This window comes from the organism of the source record quoted next, unplaced genomic scaffold, assembly GCF_019419815.1.
Source record: "Pyrus x bretschneideri cultivar Hongxiangsu unplaced genomic scaffold, Pyrus_bretschneideri_v1 Contig14, whole genome shotgun sequence".
Lineage (NCBI taxonomy): Eukaryota > Viridiplantae > Streptophyta > Magnoliopsida > Rosales > Rosaceae > Pyrus > Pyrus x bretschneideri.
Genome location: NW_025999435.1, coordinates 7404346 through 7420318, shown reverse-complemented (window position 1 = coordinate 7420318; position 15973 = coordinate 7404346). Strand labels below are relative to the sequence as shown.

The window sequence follows — 15973 nt, the reverse complement described above, 5'->3', positions numbered from 1 at the left end:
ATGAGGAGTTGAATTGGAAAAGTGTCATAATTGAATTTATCTTGAAGTTGTTTATTAAAACCTTCTGGAATTGGAACAGGATTGGAATAGATTCCATAAAATTGTTTACTAATTCATCTGAATCGGAATAGAAATCAATATATTACTAAAATGCCCTTAATGGAGATAATTATTTTATACACTAATTTTTTGGTTAAATTTTATATACTAATTAATAGAAAAAAAATGTTAAATACCTCTGTTCACCAAATATTAAACACATGAAATTTAATTTTTATCGTTATTAAATTTAATATTAAACTGCATAACGGTTGGTGGTGTTGTGCTAAAGCAAGGTGCAATCTTGAAATTTTAGAAATAAGTGAGAGTGGGGAGGAAAAATCTATTCTGATTCTCGAGTGCCACCCAAATATAGGGAATTCAATTTTTTCAATTTTGGAATTGTATTTCAAAATTCGTGTGAGTCCAAACAACTTTTTGACTCCCTAACATTTGGTAAACACTGGAGTATCACATAAGGCATTTAGATGTTCCCTGTGACCAAACAACAGATAGGTAACAAGCTTGGTATCTCAAATTCATCAGCTTGGAGATTGGGCTCAGCTTTATCGACGACGGATTGAACTTGAGCATTTGAGCTTCGGCCGTCTAGGAAGTGAAAGCACCGACTGGGCCGTCGCCAGATCAGAGAGAGAGAGAGCAGTGAGGGAGAAATATAGAGATATTGTGCGCTGGGGCGTGGCTTGTTGGTGCTTTGACTGGCTTAGTCATTGGGTGTTGCTGTTGGCATGGCGTGGCCGTTCACGATGTCTTTCGACATACGACGAAGATGAAAACCTAGACTCGGTACTCAGGTGGACGTATGAGCTTATGGAGAGAGATTGAGAGAGTGCATGTGTAGCACCATAATTCCTTGGAGAAGATATGTTTTTCTTGGTTTGTTTTTTGTTTTTTATTTATTTTTAGGGAGCTTTACCTATGGAGAGAAAAAAAATTACAAAATACATTTCATAAAACTCCATTAATTTTGAATTATTTTAATGAGAGGCAAAAGCCCAAACCCCAACAAACCTAGCCCAAAAACAAGCAAACCAAACTTTTAAAATTTCAGCCATGTCCTCAATAGACTTGTTACTTAACAAAACTAAAACTATAAACTGACATCATCTATAAAAACTTAAAAAATTATTTTTTGCATATCTGCAATATCAGTTTCAAAATTCATGCACTTTTGCAATGTGACGACCCGTCCCTAATTTTCCATGTAATTTCCTTCACGAATGTGTAAAATGACGTTTATGCCCTTATTGGCAAAGTGGAACCTGACGTGCAAGTAGTTATTCGGCTTTTAATTTATTTTTCCTATTATCGTAATTAAATATTACTCGTTGTTACGAATGCGTGAGCGCGAGTTAGACCCGAATCGGATTTGTAACAAAGAAGTTACGTTTAGTTAAAGTGCGTTAACAACCGGTAGAATTGTAAATGTGTGTGCTAATAATTTAGTGGTAGAAATACTATTTTTGATAAGGTGCATTAGATTTTGTGTGCTTTCAAATTGTACAAGCTTCTTTACATTTTAAAACCTATCCCGTGACCCATACCTCACCACCAATTATTTCATTTCCCACACTTTTTCACCCAATCAGACATCTCTTTTCTTTCTATCCAATCAGACTCATTCTCTCTCTCTCTCTTCTTCTTCTCTCTTTTCATACCGTAGCTCTCTCCTCTATGCAATAACCATACATCATCATCATCAAACCTCACAGATCGAACTTCAAACTACCACCATCGTATTCCTCTCATCACCAAGAGTCCATCTGTATGAACCAATATTAGAATGGACGAGTTTTAAGCTTCCAACTCGGAGCTTTGACTCGGGTGTAGGTTCCTCGATGATCTTCCCGTTCGTGTTACAAGATTTTGGAAGACTAGGAAGCATCCACACAACTCCTCGAGGTCTCTAGTTCAAGTTTGAAGCTAAGGCAACGTCGAAACATGAGGTTTCAAGGAGTTGAAAATAGGTCTGAGAGCTTTGAGTTAATTTCAGTCCATTTTCGTCCCCTTTTTGGACTTCCAAAGGGTATAGACCTGTTCTACTATTCAAAAGCTTCATTTCCTTATAAAGTACATAAACAATGGTTGAGAAATGAAAAAGATATGAAGTTTCAAAAATTTTCCAGAAACCCGGCGAACTAGATGGCGGAGGACAATCAGAGAAGAAGGAGAATATTTCGTTAAAGTTAACAAAATATTCTGACACCGTTAGGTAACGCTGTTAGACTTAATGGAATATTCCGTCAAATCTGACAGAATATTCCCTGGGAATCTACCAGCGCATGCAGGCGCGTGCCCTGCGCATGGGTGCGCATGTGGCCATGAGCTGGTGGCGCATCCGGCCTCGTGGCGATGAGTGGTTATCGTGTATGGGTCCGTGACGTCGTGTAGAATATTTTCATATATTTAAATCCTCCATTTGAGCAAACTATGGGAAATTTTCCTAGCCTTTTAGTGTATGTCCTAATTAATTAATTAGTATAGTTGTTTCTCAAATAGGAGAGAATTACCCTGAGGAGGTACGTGGACAAGCAAGGATATATATATATATATATATATATATATATATTATAAAGCTTTATAGTTTGCATAAATATTTTTGGATTTATATTATGTTGATATGCCATGATTTATTTAATTTTAAAAATGCTACTATGACGTTGAGATTTATATATTGTCATGGCATGTTCACATACATTATACTTGTTCATCATGCATGCTTGACTGGTGTTGTACTCGCCTGAGCCAAGGCCAGGCTTCATGTGTATGTTCACATCGCACCGCACGCTCACCTTGGATCCATTGTAGGTGCCAGTAATGTCCTAGGACGCAATAGGCAACTAGGACTCGTATGTGATGCGCCTAGCGCCAGTCTTTACATGATTACACCCAGTCATATTCATGTCAAATTCCCTTTGCATGAACTCATGTGTTAGCATAGATTGATGAGCACCTGATTTTTCTTATGCTACAGTTGAGATATTATGATTGGCGTATTTATGGAATTATTGTTGATTTACATTTGATTTCATACTTATATGTAATATGATTTTTTGAAAATTATACATGTTTTACGGCGAGGGGTTAGTATGTTCAGAAAACAAATGTGTTTTTTTCTAAACCTTTGTTTTTGCCCACTCACCCTTATGTTTTTCGCCCCTCCAGGACTTAGTTAGCTGAATTCTCTATGGCGTACAAGGGATCTCTGGCAGTTCTAACATTTCCATGAATAAATGTAGGAGTTTATTTCCGGTGGTGTAATAAGTACCTTAACTAGATTCGACTGCTCTATTTATGTCGTACTGTCATCTATAATCTGAACACTTATGTTTTATGGATTCTTCCCACTATTGCGCACTCTCTACTTTAGATTAAATAAATATTAGCTTTGGCTTAAATTTATCCATACTTTTATGCTTCACTTTCCTTTTTGGTTACATCACCTTCAGGTGTCGGCCAGCATGCCTTGACTCCGGTCGGGGTGTGTCATGCAAGATCAATTTCAAATTTTTTAGAACTTTTGTAAGGTCAGTTTCAAAATTCCATCATTTATACAATATTAGTTTCAAAATTCCTGCACTTTTGCAAGATCATTTCAGAATCCGTGCATCCAAATCAATAAAAACCTCAAAACTAAATCCCTTCAAAAATACTAAAATTAAAAATAAAAAATCTCAATCGTTCTTAGAGAAAGAAAAAAACACGCGTAAATCTAGAAAACAATATGAAGAAAAAATGGAGGAGAGAGAGAGAGAGAGAGAGAGAGAGAGAGAGAGAGAGAGAAGTATGAAGAAGAAATAGGAGAGGGGAGAACGAAGGAGGAGGAGAGAGAGAAAATGAGAGAGAGAGAGAGAGAGAGAGAGAAAGACAAGGAAGGAGGAGGGGAGAGAGAGAAAGAGAGACAAATGGGAAGGAGATGGAAGAGAGAGATAAAAGGAGGAGAAAGAAAGAAACGGTACAAATAAGGAGATAAAGGCTCATTTTTTAATTATAGAGGAGTGAAATTGTAAATGCAAAAGCAATTGGAAAACAACTATGACATCACATGTCACATGGATAAATTGTGTCCCTTTCTGAGATAAAGAAAAAGATTGGTCTCTCTCAAAATGTAGTCTTATAATTTGGATGTATGAATTGGGCAGTAAGGCCATCTCCAACTAACCGGCCAAAGGGCCATAGACCAAAATATAACTTGTTTTGACACGAAAACCGTCTCTAATTGAGGGTTAGGTCAAAGGGCTTATGGACCCTACTAGGCCATATTTCATCCACCAGGCCAGCGGGCTGGCCAAAAGGAGCCAGCTAACCAGCCCGTTTGCACCAGCCCAAACCCATACTAGTTGACGTTATAATGTCAGATTACTGTTGGATTTGAATTTTATTTTATTTTTTAGACAAATTTTTTTATTAAAAAAAATTCTAATTTTTTTTCCTATAAATACCTAAGTCATTCCTACTGTCACATCCCAGCTCGGGGCGGATCACTTCCCGGGCCCACTCCACCACCGTAGCACGATATTGTCCGCTTTGGGCTTACCATTCCCTCACGGTTTTGTTTTTGGGAACTCACGAGCAACTTCCCAGTGGGTCACCCATCATGGGATTGCTCTAGCCCCCTTCTCGCTTAACTTCGGAGTTCCTACGGAACCTGAAGCCAGTGAGCTCCCAAAAGGCCTCGTGCTAGGTAGGGATTGGAATATACATATAAGGATCACTCCCCCGGGTGATGTGGGATCTTACAATCCACCCCCCTTAGGGGCCCGACGTCCTCGTCGGCACACCACAACAAGGGTTAGGCTCTGATACCAAATTGTCACATCTCGGCCCGGGCGGATCACTTCCCTGGCCCGCTCCACCACGTAGCACGATATTGTCCGCTTTGGGCTTACCATTCCCTCACGGTTTTGTTTTTGGGAACTCACGAGCAACTTCCCAGTGGGTCACCCATCATGAGATTGCTCTCGCGCGCTACTCGCTTAACTTCGGAGTTCCCATGGAACCCGAAGCTAGTGAGCTCCCAAAAGGCCTCGTGCTAGGTAGAGATGGGAATATTCATTTAAGAATCACTTCCCTGGGCGAGGGAAGTGATCCGCCCCGGGCCGGGATGTGACAATTGGTATCAGAGCCTAACCCTGGCCGCGTGTGTGCCGACGAGGACGTCGGGCCCCTAAGGGGGGTGGATTGTGACATCTCACATCGCCCAGGGAAGTGATTCTTAAATGTATATTCCCATCTTTACCTAGCATGAGGCCTTTTGGGAGCTCACTAGCTTCGGGTTCCATGGGAACTCCGAAGTTAAGTGAGTAGCGCACGAGAGCAATCTCATGATGGGTGACCCACTGGGAAGTTGCTCCTGAGTTCCCAAAAACAAAACCGTGAGGGAATGGTAAGCCCAAAGTGGACAATATCGTGTCACGGTGGTGGAGCGGGCTTGGGAAGTGATCCGCCCGGGCCGGGATGTGACACCTACACCATTTCTCACCTCCTTTTCACTATTCCATATTATCTTACCTCATTTTATTTCAATTTTTCACCAATTTTTCACATCATTTTCATTATATAAAGATAAGAAATCCGGAGGCTTATTCATTTAGCGACAAGTAGCACTCAAAATATGTCCGAAAACTTTATTTTAATATGGTAGTTTAATTCAATTAACCATATTAATTCAATTAAAATAATAAATGATTGAAGGGGCTAAAAAATAGCCCCCTTTGGTTGGAGATAGGTTTTTAGTCAAACATGCTATGTTTTAGCCTATGAGCCTTTGACCACCTTGGTTGAAGATAATATAAAATATGGTCTAGCACTGTTCATTAAAAAATAATTTCTTGTAGAACTATAAGGCTAAACATAACTCTTTGACCACTTTTCAGTTGAAGATGGCATAAGGGGCGGCACACTTGGACTCCCAAAAAAGGCTTTTCCCTGCTCGCTATTGGAAATCCGTGTTCGTCGCGCTACTATGCTCACCATTATGTCATTTTATGTAATTGTTCCTTATTTGTATTCTTGCTTTTGTTAGTTTTCGTTTTTAAATTCTTTGGCGAAAATTGGATATGTAGCACCCTCTCATGTGCCACGTAACACGCTACCAGAAAATTTAACGGAAAGACAACGGAAGGGCCAAATTTATTAGACGGACTCATTTTTAGGTACCAAATTAACCGATTCAGAAGGACCATTTTGATTAATACACCCGTCAAATTTCATACTAACTAGTGAGCACCTAAATATCATCCAGTTAATTAATTTGCCATCCATCAAAATACACATCGAAACGAAGAATAAAATTAATTTGCCAAAAGCAGGAACTCGTGAATGTTTATTCTCCATTATCAATGAACTAAGGAACCACCTTAATCAAAGATTCAAGGGTATCAGATAAGACTCGATTAAGACTACATAACCATATCCATCTCACATAGCATCAATTAAAACTCAACCGTATACAAATGCACGCTACCAACACCCGATGTTCTTCGGCCATGACCACAATATGCAACAAAACACTACGCTATTATGCAGTTAAGCGCGAGACCAATGGGACCGATGGCATATTAGGCTCTCATTGTGCTAGCTCGAATCTACGCTCTTCCTCTCCCACGGGAATAGCCACTCTTGTCCTTAACATCTGCTCTCATCCTACTACCAGACTGGTTTGAGTGAGAAGATCCTCCTGCCTTGTCTCTAGCATCTTGAATCATATTGCCGGGGTTCTGTACACGCTCATTGGATGGAAGCGCCCAACCTTCCCGACCGGCCTGCCCATTTCCGCTGCTGCCGGCTCCTAGAAACAAACAAAAAACCACAAAGGGTTAAAATGAAAAAAACACGTCGGGGCCCAGTTGGTTCGTGACAATAATAAGAGTTCATAATTTTTCATTTTTAACCTTGGCCTCCATTCAACTAAATCATACAATAGCTCCCCTCATAAAAAGGGAACAGACAAGCAACAAATGCAAATAGGGTCATGGACTAGTATGCACCTGTAGCACTAGCACAATTACAACTCGTTATCCCTGAATATATTCCAGGTTGCTAACGCAAACTAACGAGACAAAGCAAGCAACTCTCAAAACCTCTTGAAAAGGGACAGAAAATAATATACAAACAGGCACTACAAAAGCTGTAAGAACTTTACAGGAATTCATCCAGGAATTCTTTCTCATCCACTTAGTGGTATACTCAGTAAACAAACAGCTTAATCAAGTAAAGCAGTAGAAATCAGCAAGTATTCATACGCTGAATATGTTCTCCAGTTTTGTACCCAGAACATATGGCCAACATCAAAACGCAAAAATGATATTTGACCATTGCTGATTGCATGATTTCAGATTAGTAAACAATATAAACTCACCTATATTTTCATAACCACCAAATTTATCAGCCAATCCAGGCAAATGTTTCTTAGCAGTTCCTTTCCAAGCATCTTCAAACCCGGAAAGCTCATCTAGTATTGAACCAATCAGATACTCCAAGTTAGTCTCTCTATACTTAAACAATTTCATAAGAACCTTGTTGCACAAACACGGCATCGTGTATAAGGTCCACATACCTTCATTAAGATTGTGCAAGGTCTGCATTGTATCCACCTTACCATCTGTTTTGAGCTTCCTCGTAACTGAATGGCCCTAAAAGAAGAATCCTCACTGTAAGTGTCCTACTGGACGTCATGAAATTGATGACCAAAGATTCGAATCGAAAAGGCAAAAGAGACATCAGCATAAGTATCCACATGTCATCATACAACACCTTATTGTGGAGCCCTCTTGATACCCTGTGAGTTGCTTGCCTAGAAGTACTATCAGCTTCCTTGCTTTCTTCAAAAGCCAGCTACCCACACAAAAAGCGGAAATGAGCAAAAGAACTACGAGGGTAAAAAAGGAACGCCATGAATCTTTCACAACTACTTACCCCATCACTCCCCATCCTCCTTGTCTTGGAGGATGTATAATATGTGCCATTAGCACCACCACAAGTGACGGTGGAGCTCTGAAACGTGTAGCTGTGAGCTTGAGGCTGCGCTTGCATAGAATTAGACTGGCTGTAGCTGTCCCTATGCTGCAATTGCTTGCTGCTCCTCTCTGCACCAAAGGGGAAAAGGTAGCCCTAAATATTTTGGACTCAAAAAAGACATTCAACAATTACCAAGGTCCAATAGCAATAAACTAAATAAAACAATCTACCTTCAACTTCATCATCAGGATCCTCAACGTAAGGTTCATTGCTCGGTCCACTGCGCTTTCGAGGATTTTCCTTTTTCTCATTGTTAGCATCTTCGTCTTCATTATCAGAGTTTATCTCCTCAATGATAGGGCCCCGTGATCTCTTGGGCTCTGGAGCCTGATGCTCAATAAACCCATTTGGCTGCATATCCGGAAAATTGGCACCACTGGGACCAAAAGGAGACATACCTCCAAATGGGGGCATACCTCCAAAAGGAGACATACCTCCAAATGGAGACATACCTCCAAACGGGGACATACCTCCAAATGGGCGAGTGAAGAACGGGTCATCAAAAGGATCCCTTCCTCCAAAAAAGTCAGAAATCAAACTCCTCTGACCCCCTAATCCCCCAAAGCCCCCAAAACCGGAAAACGGGTCATTGAAGTCGGAGAAAGAACCCCTCCCACCTGGTCCACCTCTGCCTCTCTGCATTTTCTAGCTACTATAATCCCTGAAGAAAAAAAAAAAATTGGGCAACCCCTAACTTTAACACATGCAGCGGATGAAGTGTTTTCCACAATCCAGTGTCACCAAAATTTGAAATTCATTTGATTAATCAAGATAATTTTGTAAAGCAAGCTATAAGCATTTCCCTACGAGCAACATGAACCCTAAATCTAGAAACTTCTTTCCTATACAAATCGAAAAGTAAAGCCCTAAATCGTGTCAGAATTCAACAGGAAAATGATCGCAATTTACACCAAATCACGTATTAATTCACTGATCATCAAACTAAGCAATGATCGCAATTAAATCATAGAGGATGATCATTTTTATTTTTTATTTTTTCATGTGAGTTGCCTTTCCGCAATAAAAAAAAAAAGGTTAAGAAATGAGTACCTCGTCGCAAAGGAAGTAGAAATCGGAGGAAATTGAATCGGAACCGCAGAAAACCCTAATCGGCTTAGTAGCAAATGCTTCGATGAAAGGGGTTTCCAGGTGCCTCTCTGTTGATTGTGTTTTGATGCGCTAGCTCAACCGACTCCAATGGCGGAAGAGAGAGACGCAGAGAATTCAATCGATGTGCTGGAAGGTTCTAGTATTGTCACCACACGTCACCGTACAAGTGTTGCCGCCATTGTTACGTGTCGCTAGGCCATGGCGTGATCCGCCCAAAAAGTTATCCCTTTTGTTCTTTTGGGCCAGGCGGCCCAGGCCCATTGCTTTCTTTTTCATTTCCTTTTTCTTTTTTTTTTTCTGTTTTTTTTAACACAAACGATGTACCAAAAGTTAAGTGATAAGTTTAGCCTCATAATAGGCTAATAATAAATTTATTTTTGACGATAATCTAACGTAAGACCTAATAAGTGAGGAGGAATACCTAAGTGACTTTTTCCTTTTTATTATACTCATTAATTATACAGAATAATTCACTCCAAATCACTCATGATATCAAGATTTGGTTGTACAAGCTTCACTTTGGGTCTTGATTAAATGTTCTGAAGTTTTTTCTTACGAGTTTATTGCTTAGTATGCAGACGTCCTGCACGCTTATAGTTTATTTATTAAAATATCGTGTTTTTTAATTAAAAAAAATAGCTTAGTTGAATTAATAGTTTCCGTGGTGATAAAGTAATTAAAATATAGCAAAAATCTTTAAAAAATTATAATTTAAGCCCTTGTGGTAAAGTTTGTTAGGAATATTTATGCCCAAAATTAAAAATTCCGTCAACTTTCTGTTAATTATTAATACGCGGGTTAGCCCCACGTGCTAACAATTAGCGAAGAATTTCATTTTAGCCTAATATGTGTATGGAGAACTCCATTTTAGCCTAATATGTGTGGCTCACATGCTAACAATTAACAGAAAGTTGATGGAATTTTTAATTTTGCGCTATAAATCCTAACAGACTTCACCATAAGGGCTTATATCCTAGTTTTTTTTTTTTTTTATTTTTTTTTACCACAAAGGCTATCTTCCAATTACCCTATCACTACGGGGACTAATAATCCAATTAGACAAAAATAAAAAATAAAAAATCAATGACTTTCTTTCAACTAAAAGTGTGAATTCTATAAATTTGTGTATGTAGGTTTACTTTTGGCAAAATGATAACCACACATTTTTTTTCTCTTTTACATATTTTTGTGTGAATTTTATAAATATGTTGTTTTCATTTGATTTGTTCAGTCCAATAACCATAAAAATTATAAAAAATTATATAACAAAAGAGGTATGTGTGGGTACGAGTTTCCCTCTGGAGAGATTTTTCAGTGTGACCATCACACGAGATGGTACACTACATTGTCCTTATCTAAATTGTGAGTTATGTGTGTTAAAAGGTTAATAACTTAAAAATTAAAATTTTCCACCAGTTGCATAAAAACATGTAGTGTACCATCCGTTACAACTAAAAATTTCTCCCACCTTTGAAGATACCTTGCTAAAAAGTGCTTTGAGGCGCCATAGTTTCCCTGGGTATTTGATAGATTTGACAGTGTCATATGTGCATACAAAGTAATCATTGGACAGGGAGCATGTATGGGTAAATTGATAATATGAAGCATAATGAGTGCCCATTTTATTGACAATAGGCTTATCTACGTCAGTCCGTCCGAAATTTGTACTTGCTCTTACTTTACCTATAAAACTCTTTTTTTTTTTCTCTCAAGAAGTATCATGCTTAATTCTATTCTGTCAAATAAATGTTAGAATGACTTATATGGCGCAAGCAAATTCAACTCAGTCATTCCTTCTCCTCTCTCTCTCTCTCTCTCTCTCTCTCTCTCTCATCCGGTCCCCCAGAAGCAGAGCCATTTTTCAATTAGACATAAAGAAACAGTAAAATCTGAAATCTCATCCACAACTCAAACGACAATCTCGATGCTGCACTTTTCTGTAATCCAAGAGATTAAGGAGAAATTGGTACAAGGTGGAGAAATTCACAGGATCAATTCAACAAGCCTGCACACAACATTAGGAACGGAACAAGTTGTATGAAAAAATGCTCACGTTCCTCGTGGAAATCACACATTACATCACTATATAAAATGTATCGACCAAAGAATCTGTGCGTAAATTCGCCAATTGAGCCAGTCCTCAATTCACTTCCAGCCATGATGTCTCCCAAGCAAAAGTATTATCTGAGCTGCTGCCTGTGCATGCAGGTCAATGAAGTGTTGACGAGCAAAGAGCCTTGTACGAAAGAAACACAAATTTCAGCTTCCCTTATACGTGTGCATAAGAGGAGAGAACTGCAACATTGTCCCTTCGCTACCATGAGTACTTATAATGGTTGAAGTGCATTCAACTCGGGCCTTGTTGGATAATCAATACCCTGGAGAGCTGGTATCCGTCTTAAATCCTCCTCTGAATATGCAGGGATGAACCAGTACCACATATCCGTCCCAAACACCTAACAAAATAATGGTAAATTCAACATTACATATAACAGCGTATACTTCTGCAAATCAGACAACTAGTTCAGTTAGGTTTTGGTACAACTTTCAAACATATTCTTCACAAACTTGGGGGAAAAATCAGCACGGTTTATCCTCTACAGGCAAAGTATAACTTTCAGTTCAACATTACATACAACAGCGTATACTTCTGCAAATCAGACAACTAGTTCAGTCAGGTTTTGGTACAACTTTCAAACATATTCTTCACAAACTTGGGGGAAAAATCAGCACGGTTTATCCTCTACAGGCAAAGTATAACTTTCAGTTCAACATTACATACAACAGCGTATACTTCTGCAAATCAGACAACTAGTTCAGTTAGGTTTTGGTACAACTTTCAAACATATTCTTCACAAACTTGGGGGAAAAATCAGCACTGTTTATCCTCTACAGGCAAAGTATAACTTTCAGTTCTGATCATCTATGGGGGTTTTGAAGTCAATTGTGGGGGTTGGATTTGCAAAATTGATCTAATTTCAAGCTGGTAATTTCGTTTTGTTGAGGATCATAGAATAACACCTACAAAAAGGGGGTGGGGGAGGCCATCCTCATGGACGTAAGCCGGATTCAGATATTGCATTACCAAAATGCTGTACAAGTTTGGTTAGTTTTCCCGCAAATGCTGTTGCTTTTAATAAAATATGCAAGTGAGTGCATGCTGGAACTGATTACAGAAGGAACGTATGGAATTGCATGTCAGTAATAAGGTAATATCTGTTATAAGGTGGTGTATCTCACTCTCAGGCACATAAGACGTTACAGCTGATCAAAGATTAATGGTTTGACATTAATTAGAAGGGTCATACATAAAAGACAGAGAATTTATGGTATTGGTAAGGCAAAGGCAAAGGCAAAGAATCTAGCAAAAGAATCAATTTAAGAATTCAAAGTATTGGTTAGAATATAAATTAAACACACTACACAGCAACCACAAAAAAAAAAAAAAAAAAACAAAAAAACAAAAAAGACAGAACAAACAATCAAACCTGTTCAAAGTTTTTCTTCCGACCAAGGTCATACTGCCATTTAGTAGTGGCTTTCTTCTCGTATGCCTGATGAAATCAAGAATCTCATATAAGAAATACTAGAATAAGCCATAGAATCACATTCAGTATAATAAAAGCCATCACCTCAATAGTGGTGGTATTGGACGCCACCAATGATAGGTGCATGATCATGAAGCCAAAAACACTCAAAGCAAATGCGAAGTTCAAAACTGAAAATGGCAATCCCAAATATGAGAAACTACGGATGATGTCAAATTGGAAAATAATTCAGAAAATTGATCATCTAAAAACTTACCAAATGTGATAAAACTAGCTGCAACAGTGCCCAATGTTCCCGGTATCTCCTCTTCAGTAAAAAATGCCATAAAATACTTGAATAATGATAAGGTGACAAGAGTTGTCTCAAGAAATGTGTAAAACTGCAATAAAGTAATAAAGATACAATACAAGTCATACATCAAATAATTTCTCATTTAATTCAAGTAGTTACTGCTTATCTTGTCAGTAAGTAAATTGTGCCTCTCAAGAGATTTAAACAAACATAGTGCAGTAACATACCAAGAAGAGAAGGAAGTACTTGTAATTCAGTGCACCAACACAGTTGACCACCCAAACGCAATGATGGTCCATTTTCAATATACACCTCCCACCTAAAACAAACACATAAATGGAAAGAATGAACCTTTCATTCTTTGTCCAACACTAGATATACATTTTCAAAAGAGGCAACTGGAATAAAAGTACTCACAAACAGAACAATGATGGCAACGAGGTGGTTTATAGTGGTTGCACTTCCGACAAAACCGTATTTTTTGATTTGCTGGATCACTGACCATGGTGGATTGGTCTGATCCCACCAATGGGGCTTCATCACCTGTCTCCTCATCGATTGCAGGCCTCCAATTTGGTGGAACGCGCCCAGGATCCGTCAGAACAACATTAAAGTAGCTCCACAACAGCATCACCAACTACATAACCAAATTAACCTTCCCAAACTTAATACTTTCCAATTTGCAAAGTTGAATTTATCACCATTCTCAATTTAAGCATTCAAAATAGGAAAATTCAAAAAACCAAAAAAGGAACTAAATCTTTAAAACCTCGAATTAAAATTCCCTTTTCCAACTTCCAATTAAAATGTGTCACATTTAAATTGTTGCGGCCAAAGAAATTTACTACACTCATATGGATGAGAACACTATATGCACGAAGGCAATCTTCAATCCGCACATGTACGATGCATGGTATTGGTAAGACCATAAGCTGTACAACAGTTGAACAATAACATTTCCCAACTGAAAGCTTTATTTCTAAAGTAAACATTTTACTATGACCAGAGCAATGTACAATCCTCTACCAATAACGTTTCCCTTAGTCTGAAGTAGTTAAGAAAATCTCTGAGAAACGTCAAACACAAAATATGTCACTTTCCCAGCTTGTAAAGTAGAAAACTCAAGTCACTAGCTTTACTACCCAATTGCTTCTCTTTGATTCCAACACATAAATAGCAAATTTCAAAGCATTTTACTATGTTTTCATTGCTCCATTTTTTCCCCTTATCAAATAGTCCAATAGAAAGCTTGGCGCAACAGAAAGGTCGTTCCTCGTGGAAACAACTTTTTTTCAAAGCAAGGACAAGACTGCTTACGATAGACGTTCTCCCAACCCTTGCAAAGCGAGGAGCTCTGTTGGCTTGGGGTCGTCCTGTTTTTTTATCAAATAATCCAAACATAAAGCAAAACCTTCTAGCTTAATATACAAAACTCTCACAAATTCGTACATATCACGCATTCATATATGAAGTTATGCATATTCATAATTTCTAGGTAAATTAAATTAAATTAAGAATGAAAATTGATTAAAATAAATAAAAATTTAGGGGGGAACGGGAATTACCAGAAAATGGAACAAGATCAAGAGAGGGAAGGCAATGACGAAATTGACGCCTCCGCTAAGGATGCTAGGTAAATAATTGACCAAAACGACGGCGTAGTAGGTGAGCCCGACTATGGCGACAACCACCAGCACCATCACGTAGCCGAGGGCGCGCAGAGCTGTACATAACTTGAACGCGTTCCACGCCATTGCCGCTTCTCCTGATCGACCTTTTTCCACAGATGAATCAAACCATGAAAAATCAGGAATCCCTAAGAATTTGAAATCAAGATTTTGGGGAGTCGGAATTCCATTTCCCCATTTGGGATCCGACGGAAAGTTGACGAATTTTGATTGAAATTTGAGGATGGGATTCAAATGGTCGGGAGACTAATTCAACACGTTGTGATTTGGAGACATTCGTTATTGTTTTTTTCTTTCTTTCCCAATTCTTTTTTCTTTCTTTTTTTTTTTTTTTTTTGAGAAACTTATTATTTTATTTTGAATTTTTATTAAAAATAGTCATTGAAATCGAGTCTCACTATAAAGATAGTCTTTGAAATTAAAAATCAATCAATATAGTCTCTAAAAATAGGTGTCGCAGATCAATGTGGTCATTCAGTCACAATTTTGTTAAATATTGATGTGGCACATAAATAGGTCCCACAAGATATACAGGTTTTTATCACAAATGGTCCCAGAAATTAACCCACACCATTAATTAGTCCCTAAAATTGACCAACACCATCAATATGATACCTGAAATTGAAAATCAATTAATGTAGTCCTTGAAAAAATAGGTGTCGTAAATCAATATGATCATTCCGTTACAATTTTGTAAAACAATGTGTTATGTGCTGATGTGAGTTTAATAATTAATTAAAAAAGTTATCTAAATGCCTTTTTGCACAATGAATTTTTTTTTCTTATAGTAGGGCCTACTCCGAAGAGAAATCTCATCCATAAATTCTCAAAGGCACAAAGCATAACCAACACCTACGAGGGAGTGTAGGAATAGTTTTTAACCAACAATAGACACATCTCGGTTATAACCTCATTATCTCAAGGCAGACATCGCCGTTCTTTGCATCACTAGACCACCAGAAAAGTGTCAAACAAGCTTTCCAAGATTAAGGTTGTGAGGATGTTGATCGCCTAGTTAACGGTGATGTCCTAGAAGTCGTTAACAATGGGCAAAGCCGTCACCAAAAGTGATCTCAAATCCAGGTTCAATTCGGTGAAAGGTGTCGAAGTGTGTATTGAATTTTTTTTTTAAAGAATAGAGAGCGAAGGAGGTGGAGAAATATAGATTGGGATCTAAGGTGATTGCAGAATTGGGTTTTTTTGTTGATAATTTTTTTATTAACTATTAAATTATTAAGCCTGTTTGTAATTTTTTT

General features: G+C 38.2%; 2 protein-coding genes across 2 annotated transcripts; both read right to left on the bottom strand.

Moving 5' to 3' along the window:
- Nucleotides 1–6376: 6376 nt before the first annotated feature.
- Nucleotides 6377–9338, bottom strand: LOC103952288 (keratin, type II cytoskeletal 3). Its single transcript, XM_009363857.2, has 7 exons — nucleotides 9130–9338; nucleotides 8250–8740; nucleotides 7978–8147; nucleotides 7816–7896; nucleotides 7619–7694; nucleotides 7421–7513; nucleotides 6377–6850 (listed from the first exon to the last, which is right to left on the bottom strand). The coding sequence occupies exons 2-7, from the start codon at nucleotides 8719–8721 to the stop codon at nucleotides 6648–6650; spliced, it is 1095 nt and encodes a 364-aa protein (XP_009362132.2). The 5' UTR covers nucleotides 8722–8740; nucleotides 9130–9338; the 3' UTR covers nucleotides 6377–6647.
- A 1825-nt stretch (nucleotides 9339–11163) lies between these two features.
- Nucleotides 11164–14989, bottom strand: LOC103952290 (probable protein S-acyltransferase 14). The gene is made up of 7 exons (XM_009363859.3): nucleotides 14595–14989; nucleotides 13447–13666; nucleotides 13257–13348; nucleotides 12994–13117; nucleotides 12822–12907; nucleotides 12678–12743; nucleotides 11164–11645 (listed from the first exon to the last, which is right to left on the bottom strand). The coding sequence occupies exons 1-7, from the start codon at nucleotides 14781–14783 to the stop codon at nucleotides 11517–11519; spliced, it is 906 nt and encodes a 301-aa protein (XP_009362134.2). The 5' UTR covers nucleotides 14784–14989; the 3' UTR covers nucleotides 11164–11516.
- Between the last annotated feature and the right edge of the window lie 984 nt (nucleotides 14990–15973).